This window comes from Sturnira hondurensis, unplaced genomic scaffold (assembly GCF_014824575.4).
Source record: "Sturnira hondurensis isolate 20B ecotype Veracruz unplaced genomic scaffold, ASM1482457v3 Scaffold0016684, whole genome shotgun sequence".
Taxonomy (NCBI): Eukaryota; Metazoa; Chordata; class Mammalia; order Chiroptera; family Phyllostomidae; genus Sturnira; species Sturnira hondurensis.
In genome coordinates, this window is record NW_028089315.1 from 3179370 (window position 1) to 3199999 (window position 20630).

Here is a 20630-nt window from a genome sequence, read left to right on the forward strand (position 1 = left end):
CCAATTGGAATCTTTCCCTAGGAGCGTTGCATCAGAAGAAATCAATACTTGTACTTCAAGGCTTAAAAGTGACTATTAGTATCTCTCTCTCTCCATATTCATTCACATACACAAACATACACCCCTGTACCTCTATGTATTAATCAACATATACACACATGTCAACATGCATAACATATTTACACATACATCAACACAGAGAGACACACCTATGGTATCTGAATAACTTAATTTCCTTGCACACTATGCTAAACTGCAAGTAGAAATCTACATTGCCCCTTCTCCTAAATGTTTCACCCAGTCTCATTAAGCAAAAAGCCCAACATCCTATTGGTAGAGTAAACTTTAATATATTATTATTTGACATCTAATTAGAATTTTAATGCCTCTTTAGAATACAAAAAATAACTTTTATGTGAAAATAAAATGAATCAGAAACAAAATAAGTTAATCACAGGAAATACCAAAGTAAGGAATATCAAAATTCTACCTGAAGGAAATTTAATAAATATCACTTAAGATGTATCACTAAAGCAAAAAGTGAACTTGATTTTTTTAGCTCCATTTAAACTATTTCTTCACCAAAAACAATATAAAATGAAAGAGCCACTTTAATATTTTAATTCTCAAATGAAATCTTAGTTGGTGGTACACTTCCCTTTAGCTCACACAGCAATTCTGTTTGCAAATAAAAAATGATACAAAACAACTACTTTTTGAACAAAAAAGTCATAGTTATCAACATTATTTTAATAACAAAAAGTGTTTTCTTTAAAACAGGCTGAGAGAAAAAGAAATACATTTCAGTGAATCTCAGTGTGTTCCTAAGAAATGAAAACCTTTTTTATTCTAATATTTATGCTAAATTGAGTTATTATGTTAATATATAATATCAAGAAAAGAAAAGCTTTTGATACTTCAGAACTGCAACATAAGATGAATTTAATTTGGAAAATTAAACTCAAGATTAAAGGATAATAAGCATCTTTTTGGAACTTTTCTGTGTTAGTCATCTGACCTTTAATATGGAAACTCACACAAGAGATGATTCAGCCTTGCAGAGTAAGTTGCTTTAGAAAAGGTACTACAAATATATTAACTGATACATAGAGATGGACCCAATATCCTTTTTGTTCTAGCAAATTCTCATTTGTTTCTCTGAGCTGCACTCCAACACGAACGAGACTGTTGAATGACATTCTGACATTGTGACTTAACCACATATTATGAAAATAGTCACCAGAAATATCAAAAAGCCAGTGCAAAGTCCTGAACTTCCACAGATTTCTTGAACTTCCATTAAGTTCTTGGAACTTCTTGAACTTCCATTAAGACTAGAAGGGCACACAGGCCAGAAAACAAATGAACAGACAACCTTCCCTGTGCTTCAGAGAAGAGGGTTGTCTTTAATGGCATTAAATGGTGTCAGAAAAAAAAAGCAAGCATCCTACCTTTTCAAAAACTCCATATACTCCGTATGCTTTATGAGTCCTGTTCTCATCATTATTGTTTGAAAACATTGTCGATCAATAGCCCAGAGCTTCACATTTACAAGAGCTGGAGAAATAGAAAACAAACAGGGAAAAATTAATTGCAGAATTTTAACTGGGAACTGTATATCCTGCGAAAGAGATGAGTTAATTCATGAGAGGTATGAAAATGACTTACCTTCATGTAAAGCTAATATCATAATTTCCTATTTTAGGAAATTCATAAGTTTCCATACCAGTATTTATATTTAATAGACATTTCCTATTGCTCTTATGTCCTTAAGGAATGAAAATGCCTAAGCACACATTGAAAGTATTTAGTAGTTCCTCAACAACTATATAAGAAGGAAATTACATGGAGAAAGAGGCTCACAAGTAGTAACACTCTCCAGTAATTACCCAGAAGAGTGTTAATGACTCATATGGCCATATTTTAATTGCAGAAATTAGATGTGAAAATTCAATTTTTAGGTTTAGGGGCAAATTTAATTGAATAGAAATACTAGTAATTATACAACATTTTCTACACAAAGCTCATTTTACAAATTGTAACCTGTGCCTAAAGTTACCACATAAAGTTATTAGATATGTTTGTTGAATTTTAATTTTTACTCTTACCACCGCCTTTGACAATGAATAATTAAATGCTGAAACTAAACACCACAGAAGTTACCATTTGATCTACTAAGCACAAAACTAAGAGACAAGTTTTAGAAAAAGATAGATGTTGCAGTGTAACAGAACAATATGTCAAGATAAACTTCCATTTTAAAAGAAGGTATATTGAAATCTTGGTAACTAAATCCTTGTGATGGGTATACAAGAGGCTTATTTGATGATTCTATTTTTATGTATGTTTGCAAATTTTTATAACAGAAAATGTTTTAAATGACCACATAAACTAAAAAAAGCCAATGCATGTATTATACCATGGGGTATGTGGGACCAGGGATTTGAGCAAGTCCACTGAATGGAGCCAAGATGTAGTTTAATGAACCAAACAAAGAAGATAAGAAACTTCAGTTTCATGTCTTCATAGTTCTCAGACTAAGCCCTGTGAATGCAATGGATGAACACAGATCAATTAGATCATGGACATGCCTTGTGGGAAGGGTCTAACACACAGACGATTGTGGAAAAGGTAATAAAGATTGTACTCTAGGGCAAACCGCTATCTTAGAATTTTACCTAATTTTTCCTTACAAATTGTTTGAACCTAGAAACTAGAACACACTGTCCCTCTCAGCGGGTTCTCTATTGGAGAAAAAAGCTGCACACTTCAGGAGGAAAAGAACAAAGCATCAAGGACTAGTGTGTGCATGGCTCCATTTCAAGTAGCCTTTAAAAATGAACCTGCATCAAAAACACAGCTCATCTCACAGGTATTCTCGGCCAGACTGGCTGCTCTGCTAAACCCTGGCTCCGTTCCAGAACACCTGCTTACTTAGGACAAACTGGAAGACAGCATGATACAGCCCTGCAGGACTGCAAAAATCCAGAGAAAATTCGTAAGAAGTAGAACATTACAAACGGATAGGACAGAGAGATAGACAGAAGGTAACTGGGTGGGATGAGTGCACAAACGAGAGCACAGCTGGGAGGGAATCAGGGCTGGAAGCGGCTGAGATGCCTGTAGGGTCGCTATGTGATTTGAGAGTAGGTTGAAAGAAGGCCCCGGAAGCCAGTCAGATTGAAGCAAGAATTAATTTGACAAACAACAAAACACTGTTATATATCTTAAAACAAAGAACAGATTTTTTAAAGATTTTATTTATTTATTTTTAGAGAGAGTAAATGGGAGGGAGAGAGGGGGAGAGAAACATTAATTTGTGGTGGCCTCTTACGTGCCCCTCACTGGGTACCTGGCCTGCAACCCAGGCAGATGTCCTGACTGGGAATTGAACCGGCAACCCTTTGGTTCACAGATCAGCACACAATCCACTGAGTTACACCAGCCAGAGCCAAAGAACCAAAATTTTTAGATTCTACACCATGAGTATATAAAAAATTTTTAAATATTTACAAGAACAAATAATCAAAATTTTCTGTATTCATCATCATTCTTAATGGTTTCTAGGTATTTCCAGTTTAGAAATGCTTCCCTCCAAAAGACAAATATACCAACCAATATTATTATTTTTTAAATAGTGGCAATAAAATAGTTGTACTAGCACATATACACACACATATTATATATATTTAAATGCCCCTCAAAGGGATGATTAGAAGAGAACATCTAAATAAAACATACATACATTTTAAGGTTTTACCCTGCAGAAAGACTTCACAATGTATACTCCTAGCAGCACTATGTATATAAAAGTCTCTATTAGAGGCTTTTAAACCAATAGGTATGATCGCAGCAAGAGCTGAAGATAGACCAAGCTAGGAGAGACATAACTTGGATTCAGAGACACCTGAGTCAAGCAGAATACAGACCCACACTGGTGCTGCCAAATAACTATGTAAAAAATCATAGGGCAGATTTTTGATGAAAGCCGTGTGAGGAAAATTGCTCTCTTAATAGGCGTGGGCGCAGTTTCAAACACATGAGCACCATGCAGGGGCCACGGCAATTCAGGGGTCAAACTAGGAGGGTCTTGGTGAACACAGCAGCAACGAGCACAAGAGTAAAGGTTGGGCAGTTGTGTCTGGGGAGGTCAGGTGGGGACGGTGACCAAGTTATCTGTAGCATCTTAAGTCTGAGTTCACACCTTAAGGCCAGGCTCCGTCCCTGGTCCCACCTATAGAACAACTTTTCTGTCCTGAAAACCATTAGAGCTCTTTCTGCCTCCGTCTCTCACTGGCAGTCAGCATAGGTCACTGATACGATTCATTATCTCTGATATGCCTACATCGCACTTTGGCAGATAAGTTTGTTCATTCCCTCTTAGAAACGTCTGCTTATTTCTTATAACATACCCCCACCTCAAAAAATGAGCTGTTCATTTGATAAGCACTGTATATATTTGCTGATTATGTGATTTTATATATATGTTATGTAAATGATGCACATTTTTTTGACAAATGTAAGCCTAGGTAGACTCTAATATTACATTAAAAAGTCTAAGCTAAATTTATCAGATATCATAATCCAGGTGTTGAAAAAGCATCTCTAAAAATAAATTCACAGAATTCAATATTTTATCTTCTGATTTCCATTTATATGGGCTATTGAAATGTCTCTAAGTAAAACAGTGTTTGGGATAGTTTGCATAACAATGAACATACCTGGATGAGATTGTAGATTTATCCCTGACCTTGGGCAAGATGCCAAAAACTTTTTTATATTCAGCAAATATGCCTATTAGTCAGGTCAGCATTTTACAGGTGGTCAAGCCTGACTAATAATCACCTTGCTTTGTTCTCAAATGTGTGGTCATATTAAAGTTGTGATTAACATCTTGCTTCTTAAACAGCCTGCTGGAGTGTCAGTCTGTGGCCTCCATAATTTAAAGAGGTCATTCAAAAAGAAAAAGAAAAACCTCTCCATTTACCTTGGATCTTAAGTAGTGTGATAATCTCTATAAGGAAGACACACTTCACAAATGAAACTTCTGTGATTTTCACACTGGTTAATGCTGTTGAACATGTAAATCTAAAGGGCATGAAGCAGAGACAGTGTTGCAAAAAAATTATCCTTTTTGTTCTAGTACATACCCAACATTTTCTGCTGAAGCATTTATCACTGTTTTAGGAGTAAGGCCAAACTGAACTCAGTAGAAAACAGGTAAGTTCCCATAGTATGCAATCTCTAAGTGCATGAGTAAGTCAAGAACACCTTCAAATAGGCCACACATGGCCTTCATTTGGAGGACAGCAAGGCCACAGGGGAAGGCACCACAAAACTGCTATACTAATCCACAAATACAGGGTTGGCCTAAATTTTCCTACTGAGGAATTCATCTGCTGTCCATTTCAAATTTTGGAAGAATATTGAGAAAGTGTATATGAATATAAAGCACTTACATACTAGAATATTAACTTAGCCCATATTTATTGTATTCCAATCCAGCCAACACTGGTGCTATGTAGAAGGGGAAAAAAACAAAAATACAGTTCCCACCCCTACACTACTCGTGGTCTAGTGCAGAGGCCAACGAATTATTGTCTGTGCTGAATCTGGCCCCTGATGGATTTTGTACAGCCCACTAAGAATGGGTTTTGTGATTTTAAGTGGTTGAAAAAAATTGATATTTTATTTATTTATTTTTAGAAAGAGGGGAATGGAGGGGGAAAGAGAGGAAGAGAAACAACAGTGTGTGGTTGCCTCTCACACACCCCCACCCCAAACTAGGGACCTGGCCCACAACCCAGACAAATGCCCTGACTGGGAATCGAACTGGCAACCCTTTGGTTTGCAGACCTGTGCTCAATCCACTGAGCTACACCAGCCAGGGTGGTTAAAAAACTTTAAAAGAAAAATATTTTGTGACATGTGAGAATTATATGAAACAAATTTTAGTGTCTATAAAAAGTTTTACTGGAACACAAACATGTCTGTTCGTTGGCACATTGGCCGAACTGAGTGGTTGTGATAGATCACTGGTACTGTGCTTCCTGGCCTTTTAAGAAAACAGTTGCCAACTCATTGTGTGGTATAACAATAAACAAATCAAGAGTAAGTGCTAGCAGTGAGTAAATATCTGGAGCTATAAATACACAGAAAAGGCATCAGACTCCCCATGGAGTGGAGCTGAAGGGCTGACTAAAGGCCTTGGAGAAGAGAATCATCTGAGCCCGGGTTCCTTGCCTGGTACTAGGGACTGGATGTTTTTTTCCCCCCCGCCCCCCCCCCCCAATTCAAAACCGAAAGCCTGAATCCCTATTGTGACAGTATTTTGGAGGAGGGGCTTCCAGAAGGTCAACAGGCTCGGGTAGGATTCCAGTGTGTGTGTGGCTGTGGGGGGAGACCCACACCAACAAACAAGTTTCAGGACGCTTGGTGGGTGTCCTGCAATCAACTCAAGTCTGACAGACGCTACCCAGAAATGTGGTCGGATTCCACAGGTTAAAGAGTTCCGTCCTGTAGGACTGCCCCCACCACTTGTGATGTGGGCTAGCCTGGGGACTAGCCAGAAACCCAGGCTGCTACCTGTCCATTGACAGACTGGCTATAAATCAGAGGTTCCCAGGACACCCTCAGTGCATTTCATTACTTTGCTAGAGCAGCAGCTCAGAAGCATTTTACTCACTAGGTCACTGGTTCATCATACAAGGATATAACTCAGAACAGTCAGAGGGAAGAGATGCTCAGGGTGTGGCCTGCCCCTGCTTCCTCCAGACCCCACTCCCCCCAAACCTCCTTGTATTCACCAACCAGGCAGCTCTCCCAAACCCGCCCTTTGGAGTTTTATGGAGGCTTCATTACATGAGCATAATTGATTGAATCATTCAACCGATTCAACTCCCAATCCTTGTCCCGTTCCCAGTAGGACTGAAATTTACAACCCTCTAATTGTGTAGTTAACTCTCCTAGCACATACACCTTCCCCGCCCCACCGCTGCTCCGCCCCCCACCCCTCCCAGGAAGTAGAGTCCACAAGTCAACTCTCATCTTTTAGGCAGTTCCAAGGCTTTTTGGAGCTAAGTGCCAGAAACAGGAATGAAGGAAGACCAAATATATATTTCTTATTATAAATCACAATATGCCTGGAGATAATTAGGCCTAGACAGGTACTTGAGGGAATTAGTGTTTCTCTGCACTCAACAAGGGAAGGCCGTGTGAGGATACAGCCAGGAAGCCAGACCTCACCAATTACCTGACCTTACTAGCACTCTGAGCTTGAATTTCAAGCCTCCAAAACTTTGAGAAATAAATGTTTGTTGTTTAAGCCACTCAGTCTGTGTTATTTGTTATAGCGGCCTTAATGATACACAGGAATCTGAACAGATAACTGGGGAGAAGCCCGGAGGGGCCGTGGGAGGAGCTTGCGGAGGCAATGGTAAACAGTCTAGGCCAGGATTGGCTGAGAAGCTGAACGCCTCCAGAGCGCATGGAAATAAAAAGAGGGCTGGCACGCTGGCTCCAGCGCTCAGCCAGAATTTCGTCCGAAGGGTGGCAGCACGCAGCAGGACCCCAGTTGCTGTTCGGTGACATTAACTGAGATGAATGGGATCCACGGAGACCCAAGGACTCTGTGGATGGAACGGAAGGGACTTGTGGACGTGAGGAGGAAAAGCAACATCTTTATTTTTACTATCCTGTGACTGAAATTTAGCATTTTTTCCTATTAAAAGTGTAAGCAGTAAAGCAGGTTAGTCATTTGTACCAAGAGAAACCATGGCTATTTTTATCGTCATACATTTGATACAGATACATGAAATATAACTTACACTAATTACTTAGAAATTATGTTGGTCACTAGACCCACCTCTAGATCTTATTTTTAATATATTGTTTTACCGCAATTGTGAATGCCTTATCACTGCATTTCAGTATAAATGCTTTCCTTTATAATCCTATTTTATTTTACACCTATCAAAACCTCATTCTTAAAGGGATCCATATGCTTCACCTAAATGACAAAGAAATTTGTGGCACCTGCAAGATTAAGAGCCGCTGCTCTGAGCAAATCCTGGAGAAAGGATTTCCTCAGAGAAGGAGGCCAGGAGACTGGCAAGGGCCAGAAAGGGGTGATACTCAGCTGGTCTTCATCCACAGGGCACTGCAAATTGTTAAAACATAAATAACACTCAGTAAACAGCCACTTCCCTGAGCTCTCTGACTACTATTCCCAGCCTTCCCAGGATTCCCTAAGATCCCATCATTCAGCAAAAACAGTCGGCACCGAATCCAGCTGGGGCCACTCCGACCGTGTTCCAGAACTAAGTGTGCACAGGGAGTTGTTAGGTCATTTTAATGTCTACCCCATCACCACTACCAGCACAAGTGCTTTCCAGGGAGAGGGTTTTGGTCCATGCATGTAAAGAAGAAAAAGTGACTGGGGAGACTGTAGGTCCAGGGAGCTGAGGTGCTGAGTGAGGCAGGAGGCAGAGGTGAAAGTGAAGAGATAAGGAAAGCACAAAGGTTCCTCTGTCATTGCTGGGGATTAGGACTTGATCCTGAGGTCAGTAAGGAGGGGACACTTTCCTGAATTATTTACTTTAGGAAAGATATGTTAGCAGTAGCCTGATGGTGCACTGAAAGAAACAGGACTAGCAGCGGGGGTGGGGGGGGGGGATGGACAGAAAGAGCTAGAAAAAGAGAGGGAGCTCTGTGGGCTCTTCAATTCTCGAAGCTGGTGGACTCTCATAGTGGCAATGAAGATAAAAAGATGAATGGATTTGAAAGGTATCAATGATCTGAAACTGACAGGAAATGTCAAGGAGAAAAACTTTGACCCTAACACCTAACTTTCTAGCCTAGAAATATAAATGGGAAAAAGTAGTAGAATAATCAGTGTTCCATTCATATTATTCAAAAGTATAGGCTGCAAGTATATGTATCTGCAAATAACTGCCATTTTTAACTTCAAAAACCATACATATCATAAACTAACCTATTTACAATGAGTAAATGAGGTGGTAATTTTCTTTTACCTCTATGTTATTTTTTAAACTATTCTTGCCATAATAAACAAGTCTTTTAACAACATTTTGGAATCATTTGGTCCAACAGATATTTGCACTCTAGAAAGAAATGTATTAGAATGCCGCCAATGCCATACATTACACCATGGCACTCAAAACTTTGGAAATGTTAAAGAGGCCAAGATGAAAAGAAACAATTACCAAGCATTGCCAAGTGCTTTATGTTTGGGGGCACAATTTTTCCTTTTACAAAAGTTAATGAATAAGCTATTCAAATGGCCAATATGAACATGAGAAGATGCTTAACACCATTAAATGCTAGGAAAATGCAAATCAAAACCGCAATGACCTACCACTTCACCCATTAGGATGACCATTAAAAAAAAAAACAGAAAATAACAAATGTTGACAAAAATGTGAAGAAATTCGAACTCTTGTGCATCGCTGTTGGGACATGAAATGGTAAGACACTAAAAAAAAAAAAAAAGAGTATAGCTGTTTCCCTAAAATCGATCATAGAATTAGCACATGACCCAGCAATTCCATTTTTTAGATGTATACATAAAAGAACTGAAAATGGAGACCCAAGTAGGTTTTGTACACTAATGTCCACAGGAACATTCTTCTGGGCAAAACAACTCAGGTGTCATTTGAAGGATAAATGAATGAATAAAATATGGTCTCTTACAAAAAAATGAAATATTAATCAGCTTTTTAAAAGACATGAAAATCAGATATATGCTACATTATGAACACTGAGAATGTTATACTACATGAAATGGACCAGACACAAAAGGACAGGTGTTATATAATGCCACTGATCTGAGGTATCTGAAATAGTCAAATTCATCGAGATTGAAAGTAAAATTGTCGTTACCAAGGACTGAGAATTATTGCTTGATGGGATAATGAAAAACTTCTTCAGATGGATAATTATAGGAGACTGTTCTGAATGGCGTGGGCCCAGCTCCCACTTGGAGATGCACAGGACCCACACCCATGGATAGGTTCTCCCGTGGGGAATCAGGCCTGCAATATGCCTAGGCTGCTTTGAGTCTTGCTTTTTGCTAAAAACTCCCTTACCCGGATTTGTGGCAAACATTTACTGCAAAATTGTCGGGGCCTAAAGATAGCGGATGCAATCTATCAAGATCGCACCAGGAGGGCTTCGCTGAGGCAACCCAAACAGGATATTGCAGCCAAGCCAGGTGGCCCCACCCTTGGGGGCATCCCTGGATCACGAGTACTAACTACCAATCAAGATGCTGATCACGCACCCACCTACCAATCGTCGCCAGGAGCATGCAGTGAGCATGCACAGGACAACCTATCAGGACCACTTCCCCTTTTCCCCTGCCCTCTATATAACAGCCCCGCCTAAAATAAAATTTGCAGCTTGATCAGAATCCTTTGTCTTGCTGCCTTTCTCCGCGCCTCTTGTTCCCATCCCTATACATCCGTTTCAGGTAGACTCGGGACCCCCGTTGACTGTTCCTCGGGACGGAACACAAAATAACTTCCTAAAATCCATGCTAAACCTTCCTAGGACCAGTGTAACTGGTCCAACCACCTTTGCCCTTTTCATTTGCAAATATCCCTCGGCTCTTTTGTTTTCTGTAAAAGGTAACCACCTAAAGCAACCTGTGCATAGTAAATGAGGACCATCATGTAATGTGCCCAGAAACCCAATTAAGGTTGGTCACAGCCAGGGCTGGGGCTTTTGCTTTCCTTGAGAGGAAAAGCCGTACTGTCCCTTTTCCTCCACCGGACTCGGTAGTCCGTATGAATGTCTCATTTCATCCATAATGTCACGGACACTGCGGGCCGGTGTCCACATCAGATAATGATCGTGGCTCCACAACCATATGAATACACTTAATGCCGTGATTCGCACAATTAAAAATGGTTAGAATAATAAAATTTGTTATGTATACTTTGCCACAATGAACAAATCAAACGTTGATCAGCTGGATTTACTTGGTTAGACAATGAAACTGTGTTTCAAGTTTCATTTTGTTTTTATTTTCCATAAGACTCTCAGCAGTATTTTAAAAGAAATTGACAGCTGGTATTCCCAGGCAAACTTCCGTGCCTCAGGCGGTGCCGGTGGCATTTCCCAGGTCTGGCCCGCCTCTTCTCCAGCCTTCAGCTTCCCCAAGCCCTTGTGTCCCAGGTGGACAGAGGTAACCAGGTGCTTGGTGATGGGGACAAAGAACTGAACCGAACACTCAAAGTTTACAGCCAAGAACATGGGAGCCGGCCAACTCCAAGCAGAGACTGACCTCATGGGCTGGAGGGACTCTATTCTTATAGGGTGGATCCTTCCTGGCTAGTTTTGGCGGCTTTTACTGTGACCAGTAGTTGCAAAGCTACTGCACATGTGGTTTCCCATGGTTTTCCCAGATTGGCTGCCAGGAAGGGGGTCCCACAATGTTACCTAGTTGATCCCCCCTTTTCCTGGGATCCCCCTATACCAGTTTCACCTTTCCCTTTGCCAAAGAACTATAGCTGTCCATGTTAGAGATTGGTGAAAAAGAAAAGAATTATGTATTCAAGTTATACAGACTTAAGAGTAATGACTTAATGTCTTCGTCAACATCCCAAAGTCCCTTAAAACACCCACAAACACACACAGTCCTTCTTTTCCCCTTTGCCCAGTCCAAGGTACCGTATCTCAGGAAAAGAAATAGAAAGCCGCGTGGTGATTCTCTGCTAAAGCTGCATGATTCTTCTTATGGCTGCAGGGGGTGGTCTCCCCCACCCTGGCCAAAGCCTCGTGGTTCTCTTTGCTAAAGCTACACGGTGATTCTCTCACATACGGCTGCGGGAATCCCCATTCTGGCCAAAAGTACATGCTTCTCTTTTCAATGGCTGCTGCATCTGCATTTAAATCCCATGACAATCTTCCTCTGCAGTCCCATTTGCAACTCCTCCCACATTCGGCTGCACTTGCCAGGACTCCCATACCCTCCCAGCTTTACTGGACTGCCATAGTGAGTCTGGGTAGGTGTGGCCCCATGGCGTGGAGCCAATCATCTCCAAGCTCTCACACAGGAGCTGTAAGAGGGGCTGGGAATTGCCTCCCAGTTACATCTTGGGTGGAAGTCACTCCCTTCTCCCTGGCTCAAAGTATGGCCACAGCTATTTAACGTATCTATGAAACCAGTTAAAGGTTATAGATATGTTAAAAGACCATTCTAGAGGTTATCTTCGAAACTGTTGCTATGCAAAACAACTCAATGGCCCTGCTCCATGTATCCCATCCCCCCAACTCAGACTTGTGGGGGCGAGGACATCCCATATTTTTAATATTTCCTGGACACCCTGAGTTCTGGACTCCATTACAAATCCTTCCTTTGGGGGGCCCCTGGCTGAACCCTCCTACACTTGGATTAAAGCTTACTTTACTTCATGCCTTTGCTCATGTTAGTCCCTTCACCCTGAATGAGTTTCTCCACACCACACCTGTCTTGGAAAACTCTCATACTTGCAAGACCCAGCTAAAAGGTTTTTTTTTTACCTTTTCAGACATTTTTAGACAAAATTTCTTGCAAGCTTATTTATATTTCTATAGCCATTGGTAATTTTAAGCGTGCAATTTAATATGATAGCCACGAGCCATATGTGACTTGAGTACCTGAAATGAGCCTAATGAGAATTAAAATGTGCAGTACATATAAATTACACACAGGACTTTAAAGACTTAGTATGAAAAAAGCATAACATATATTACAAACGATTTTACATGGGTTACAAGTTAAAATGACAATATTTTGGATATATTAGGTTAAATAAAAATGTACCATTAAAATGAACTACACCTATTTCATTTCACTTTTTTTAATGTGATCACTGCAGAATTTGTAATTACATAGATCACATCACATTTCTACTGGCCAGCTCTACAATAGCAATACCCATACATACACTCATTTCTTTTCATGCCTCTCTTATTCCCTGGGATGGCACAAAATGCAAACTAATCAATTACCATATTTTCTAAACTAAATTTTGTATGTGTGTCAAATGTTTTGTCTAAATAAAATCTGCCTTGACTCTTCTCCTTCACTGGAAAAATCACCATAGACCTTCATCGTCTCTGAGGAGAGAATCAGTTTTCAACGTGAGCTGTGTCTGAGTATTTTTCCCTTGCAGTGAAACATTAGTGAAGTTTTCTGACAAGGATTCTAGAATAACATTCTTCCCCAAGTCCGACCCTGTTCTCCAGATAGAAGGTGGGTCTCATTTCTGGCTTTCTGCTGATTTGCAGTTTGCCCAAAGGGACCAGAAGCGTTAGGAGGCTTGGTGCAGGAGGCAGGACAAGGACAGGTGTCACAGGCCGACCCTCCCACCTCACCTTCGACGTTCAAGGGTTCTAGCTCGGACCATAAGGTTTATGCTCAAGGATTTCCAGAAGCTGTACTTTAACCCCTCACCTCCACTCCATTCCTTGACGCTTGAGTCATCTGTGAGGACTCAGACATATGAAGGCGCCCGTGAAGCCCACAGCTGCTTCCCAACACAATAAAGGCATATGTTAGCCTACAACCAAGTTCCAACTGCCAGAATGAGACAAATGCTTCGTAATTAGAGAAGGCCATGTTTTGTTTATAACGCATCTGGAGCACACTGATGTCTCTCTCCATTGTGCAAATTGCCTCTCTGTTGTATGGGGGTTATATTTTAAACTCCCTTGCCCAGAAAAGTGATTTCTTTAATGATATATGTATAGTCTACAAAGAGGATTGATTATAAAGCTGCATACTTCACATAAGCATAATCATTATTGTAAGCTTAATAGAAAGTCACTCTCGGCGTTGTCATGACATTCACGTCTCTGAAAGGGCATAGGGCAGTGAACTCCCCTAGAGTCAAGCTGATGGAACTGACGCAGTTATTTCTCTAAGTCCTCCTTGAATTTACACCTTGTACAGTGTAACTGGAAAGGCCCAGTAGTGACTTTGAGGATACTAAAATGTTAACAAACACATAATTTTAAAGTTTACTTTCAAATATTAAAGATACTGGAAGAACCAAATGGATAATGATATATTTTAATATAGTTACAATCATAATGGCCATTATCCTGGGTATAATTATCAAACATTTACAATATGACAAAAAATTATTTCTGTTGTATCCCAATATTATATCTATTTTACCTATAATAATCACATGGGATATTCTTTCTTTAATCTTTTTAAAAGATATTTATTTATCTTTAGAGGGGAAGGGAAGGAGATAGGGACAGAAATATCAATGTATGGTTGATTCTTGTGTGTCCCCTGCTGGGAACTGGCCTGCAACCCAGGCATGTGCCCTGACTGGGAAACAAACCACGATCCTTTGGTTTGCAGGCCTGCGCTCAATCCACTGAGCTACACCAGCCAGGGGTCACATGGGATATTCTTATCGCCTTTCTATCAACAAGGAGACTGGGCATCAGAGCAGCTAAGTGACTGCCCAGGTCACATATATAATAATTAGAAGACTCAGTTTCCTTCTGACTGCACATCTTAGGTTCTCTTTACTAGCACATGCTTCTGAAACTGGGGTAAGAATATTCACTTTCCTCACTCCACTGTTCGGACCCAATTCACCACCCTACTGACAGTCATAGGAGAAAAAGGAAATATAAATTTGACTTTAATAATTGAGATGAGGAAGATTTCTTAAATTTAAAACATAAGTGGGCTGCAAATGTCACCCAAGTTTCTAATGTAATGGGAGGCTTCACGACTACTTCACACGGGAGACAGGCTCCTTCTCACAACCTTCTATGCTACCTCGCCCTCTCCTGGCTCTCAAGACCATGGCATGCCTAGCATACTCCCCCTCCAAACCTCCAATTACCAACAGCTACCTTCTGTCAGGAGGCGGCCTTCAGTGAAAAAGCTCAGGAAGCACTGTGCTTTATTCCTCAGGATCCAGTTTTTATGCTTGCATACTCCCAGCGCTGTGCAAGAAGTCACCTTTGCAAGTTAAAGCCGTGGGACCCTCCCCGAGTCCAGCTGACAGCAGTCTCCAAGGGCAGCAGAGTTAAACGTGTGAGGGCTCCGACGTGCTGGAGTTAACTTGACTCATGAAGAATGCTAACTGCGTCTCCCATCTTGTTGGCCAAGGCCCAGAAACGCCAAAACCTAAGTGCTGATTAGCAAATGAGCTGTGGAAGCAGAGAATTCCCTAAGTATTCCAGTCTTTCTCCTCACAGTCCTTGTTTACAATATGCTATGCTGGCTTACATCTGTTAAGCTAATGTGCAATTATTTAGAAACTCAGACACCTAGCTTTATAAAAGTTGGCAATGGAGGCTAAAGGTGGGAGGCAGGGGTACAGGAATGAGAAAATAAGTAAATAAATAAAGAAGTGCATCACACAACCAACCAATCTTAGGTTATCTGAAACAACCCAGGCATGAAGCAAAGGTCAGGTATGTTAGAAAAAGAAAGAAAGAATGGAAGGATACACATCTAGAAAATAAATGGATTTCTGTGTAATTTAGCTACAAATTAGGGACTGAGAATGAAAGGAGCCAAAAGACCCTCAGGTAATAATACAGACATGAAGACTAAAATGCTACAGGTTCAGTCTAATGAAGAACAGTAAAGATCACAGAATCTCACTGTGAGCTACTCACAGAGAAACAGGAAAGTGCTAGGCTAATCTAATCGGTCCTATGTAGATGTCTCTACAGCGCTATGCTAATCCGGTTCCTCTACCCACAAAATATTGAATGGCTCCCTACAGCTGATAAATCAAGCTCCCTCCATCTTCACATTTAATCCATATTCCAAAGTGCCTTTCTAGAGTCATCTCTCACAATCTCTTACATGTACCTTTTATCTCACCCAATGATTCTAATGTCCAGTTTCCAAATTCACCCATTCTTCAGGTCTTTGCTCCAATTACTTCCTTCTACTTAAGACAGTTCTAGTAGCCCTTCAAAACCCAGTTCAAAGGCAGTTTTTTTGTCCATGAGACTTTCCAGTTCACTCACCCCAGCCAGAATCAACCAATCTCTCAATCAGTCTCTCTGTCTCTGTCTCTCTCGTTCTCCATCTTGTCTTCCTTCTGGGTTACTCATGGCCCTAGAATTTCTCTCTCTCTCGATTTCTACAGTCTTCTCATTGTGCCTTGTTATTCATGCACCTAAGTAATATCAGTGTCAGAGTCCACTATGAGTACAGCGATGTTTTCAATCTGTGGGAATAGAAGGTGAAGAAACTGAGGCTATTCGGTCTGGCTAAGAAAAAGGGAAACTCATTAACTCTCCTAGAAGACTTGGTGGGTTTATTAGACTTCACATAAATTCATTGGAGCTGTTTATAATAGAATTAAGGCCTAGCCTGAAATCAAGAGTTGGAAGACACTTATTACAAACATTCCACCTGCATTTATTGATATCTCACTATGAGCCGAGAATTATACTAGGCACTTGTGATACAAAAATAAACAAGATACAGACCTTGTTCTCAAGTACGTCTTTGCTGCTGAAAGTTAACTTGCTTTATGTTTCCTCTTTATTTACATCCTCACTTCTTTCTTCCTTTAATTATTCAATTTTATGATAATAGCCTCAATTATTCCATCTGGGAAAAAAATCTGAATCAGTCTACCACATAATGTTCCTGGTGGATTGAGAGGCAATTCCTCTTGCCTTGTCAGGAGCAGAGCTAAACCAGTATTTAGAATTCACAGGGTGGCTGATTAAGGCTCAATGAAAGACAAGAAGAAGGCAGCAATGGCTCAATCTTGTGCTAAGCAGCTTCCCATCACAGCTAGGGCTCCAGTAGACCACATGATAGAAATGATAGAGAAAGTATTTCTGAATCAGATAACAATTCACTTGGGTCACCTCAAAGTAGCCACTGAACCATCAGATTTTTACCGTGGCTAAAGGATCAATGCACAGAGGAATGAGTCTTAGACCTCCATAACTCGTCTAGTTATTTTGATAGCTATCTGAGGTCACAAATATGATCGCTATTTTGAGCCCCTGTATGGGGCTGTACCCTCTTTGTACAAAAGAATGATGATTTAGTGACAGACCCTATAACAGACCATCAGATGTCCAGAAAAAAGAAGATATCATTTGTCGACTTCAATGAAGGAAATGGTGTCTTGGCCAATGCTTTCTGTACAAATGTAAGACTGAGAAGGGCAGAGGCACAAGACAGCAGACTGCAGTGTGGATGCCAGTAAGCTGGAGTCTGGACTGTGCCCGTACTTTCTCTACACCACGCGGCAGCTGCGTGGCCCTGGGCAAGTAATTCAAGCTTTCATTAGTTGACTTTAGGTAATGAGATAATAGCGTATGTCTCATGAAACTGTTCTCAGATACAAATGAAGTAACTCATGGGACATACTCAGCATGGTAAGTGGTACCCAAAATGATATTCAGTCACAGATGTCCTTTAATGATGTTACTATCTCATAAATATATAGGAAACCGAGGAAGAAATAAACACTAACCTGTAGGGCACTGATAATGAATTCTGAGAGACTTGAAAAAGGAAGAATAGGTCAGAGCAGTCATGACCCTGTCTCATTACCTCAGAACAAAAGGCAACATTTCTTTTTCAATTGTATACAGGTTCGGGCAGGCTTTAAAGTGAAGAGGGACATCAGGTTAAAGACTGTATGTTAATATGGAGACACAGAAAAGAAAGCTGGCTACAGCAGCACAGAGCTCTTTGAAGGTGAAAAGTACATCTTGTTCGTCTGTTTATCCTCAGTGCAGTGTGTCCCTAATGACTGGCACGTAGTAACGAGCCAATAAATGTTTGCCAAATAAATAGCCCACACACTTCTGCCTAACACCCTTAGGTAGAAACATCTCCCGACTCTTCATTTCTGCATAGTTCTTAAATCTGTTATTAACAGGCCTCCTATAATTGATGTGAAAGCCCAGACAAATTCTAGAATTGAAAATTATTAACCATTTTTAGAGGAAATTCCATACTGTTTTCTATAGTGGCTGTGCCAGTCTGGAATCCCACCAACAGTACACTAGCGTTCCCTTTTTTTTGACTCAGCAATTCCACTGCTAGAATTATATCCTAAGAACCCTGAAACACCAATCCAAGAGAACCTATGCACCCCAATGTTCACAGAAGCACAATTACAATAGCTAAGTGCTGGAAGCAACCTAAGTGCCTATCAGTAAATGAATGGATCTAAAAACTATGGTACATTTACATGATGGAATGCTACTCAGCAGAAAGAAAGAAGGAGCTCCTACTCTTTGTGACAGCATGGATGGAATTGAAGAGCATTATGCTACGTGAAATAAGGCAGGCAGTGAAAGACATATACCACATGATCTCACCTTTAAGTGGAACCTAATCAATAAAATGAATGAGCAAGCAAAATATAGCCAGGGATACTGAAATTAAGAACAAACAGATAGTCACCAGAGGGGGAAATGGGAGGGAATAACGGGGAAAAAGGTGAAGGGTTTTCAGGAACAACTATAAAGTCCACATGGACAAAACCAAGGGAAGGTAGAACCAGAGGAGGGAAGCAGGGATGGCTGGAGGCGGGGAGAAGCGGTGGGGGTAAATGCAGACAACTACTTGAACAACAATAACATTTTTTAAAGCATGAAAACTATCAACCAGATGGTTTGTGATTCTTTAGAAAAGGAAACAGGTTGGGTGGCTATCCCACTTTAATAACATTCATTTTCAACAGGCTCTCCCATATGTAAAGGGTACACGTCACATGGCTGAGGCTACAGACGCAGCACATTCGGGGCTTCAGTCTCTGGCAAGTCACTGAGACGGTCTTGCTGGCAGCCTCCTTTCGGTGACACAATTTCCTGCCAGTTGGCACATTCTGAACAGTGTGCCTGATTCAAAAATATCAGCACATGTTTTGATAAATGTCACTACACATCTGTGCATAACAACAGAGTTTAAGTCTCAAATCTCATTAAGGAAATGGTATTATATCTCTAAGTCCTTTTGTCCACTGGGGAGGCAGCATCCCTAACCACCACCCCAAGATGTTGAAAACATACTCTCACCTACATGCTAAAAAGTCAAGCCAACACCTAAAAAGTCATACTAGTTACTTTTCCTGACAAGTTCAACTCTGTGACTTCAGCTCAGAAACGTTACGAAAAGTTAGTCTCCCAAAGGTGGGGTTGTCCTTTTTCTAGTCAATTCTTATATCACACTGTTTGTTCCTCTTTTTGCAAACAGTGTGTCTATATGCCAGAAGCCACATATCTGATGTATTCTTAATTAGTCCTCTCTCTTGAGGACAAAAATGAAGCATTAAAATTATGTGTCATTAGCCCCCTGCTGTCCCCCTGCAGAGCTCACTGGGGATGTGCTTTAGAAGTTTCCGTTTTCGCTGGATCCATCATGGCACCTTAGCTGCAAAGGAATACATCGCCATTGCCACCTTAAAGCCAGACTCAGACATAATCACGAACCCTTTCAAGTCCTCAGATAAAAAGGAAAATCAGTGCTTCTGCCTAGGTCCCATTAAGAAAACACATAACACAGCTGGCTAAAAGAACACAGATGCAATACTACTCCACATTTATTTTCTAGGCACCCGCAGTCTTTCAAATAGAAACGTCCCGTTCTGACCCATCTCTTCCTCAGTAAATGATATGTAATCCTCTAAGTTTGGCAGAAATCTCAGGGAAAAACATCACTAGGAAAGGGAGCTCTCCGACTGTCTCCTCCACAGACATCCAGAAATGTCAAGTGAGCTCAGCTGTTTCACGTTTTCAAATCGTCTACTTTTGGCACATTGTGAGCATGCCATTTTCCATCTTGTGATTATTCTCGTCTGGAAGATGTATAGTGTCGCCAGGAAAACTGATTATTTAACAACGATGAGAAAATAAGCTTTAATTGACCTGGATGCAGAGGGTGGCTGTGCTATTATGCACATGAAAACCGACAGTCCTTACCTCGTCACAGTTGAAAGCAGCAGCAACATCTGTAGTTTACAACTGTATCATGGTTTCTTCGGGAGGAAGAAAAGACACTGAATTTGTAGAAAGAAGTTCCTCTGCTTCAAAAACATTAAACACACTCCCTTTTCTTGCACTCAGCACCATTTTCACACAATGACAGCAAGCAAAATATTTGGAGTGCAGTCTACCCCGCTTAGTGACTTGCCCCAGTTAGCATTATTGGACCAACTCCTTCAGCAAGTAATGGTAGACCGAGCATAGCCTATTATTTGCTTACATCATTTAACGATGCATGTTTGCTAAAAGGAGGTGAAGACTGGGGTGAACACATGTAGCAGAGTTACTCTGAAATTCTCGAGCCATCGGCAGCATCTCTTCCATGGAATACCACCGCGCTGGGGGATTCAAACACAGTGCTCCATTCCTACGTCTTCCTCACCTTCTTCTCCCTCTTTCTGAGTGTGTGCTCAAGTTGTACTCCTGCTTAAGTTTGAGTGAGTCTGGTCTCTGCAGTCCCAGGAGTGCTGAATGCCTTACAATTTGCTAATTCTGGCAGGATCGCAAGCTTTAATGCACAGGTGCATAATATAGCAAGGAGATTAAACTTTGAAACCTTTAAGCATTCGAATAGATTTTTTGTTGTTGTTTTCTGAGGACTTTCGCACATATGG

The 20630-nt window shown here is 40.8% G+C and overlaps 1 protein-coding gene across 2 annotated transcripts in view; it reads right to left on the reverse strand.

Moving 5' to 3' along the window:
* Positions 1-20630, reverse strand: part of PRKG1 (protein kinase cGMP-dependent 1) — a 1201643-nt gene that overhangs the window by 425835 nt on the left and 755178 nt on the right. For both annotated transcript variants that reach the window (XM_037066937.1, XM_037066936.1), the window contains exon 4: positions 1452-1557. In XM_037066937.1, coding sequence (XP_036922832.1) covers positions 1452-1557 — 106 coding nt within the window. The remainder of the gene's footprint in view (positions 1-1451; positions 1558-20630) is intronic.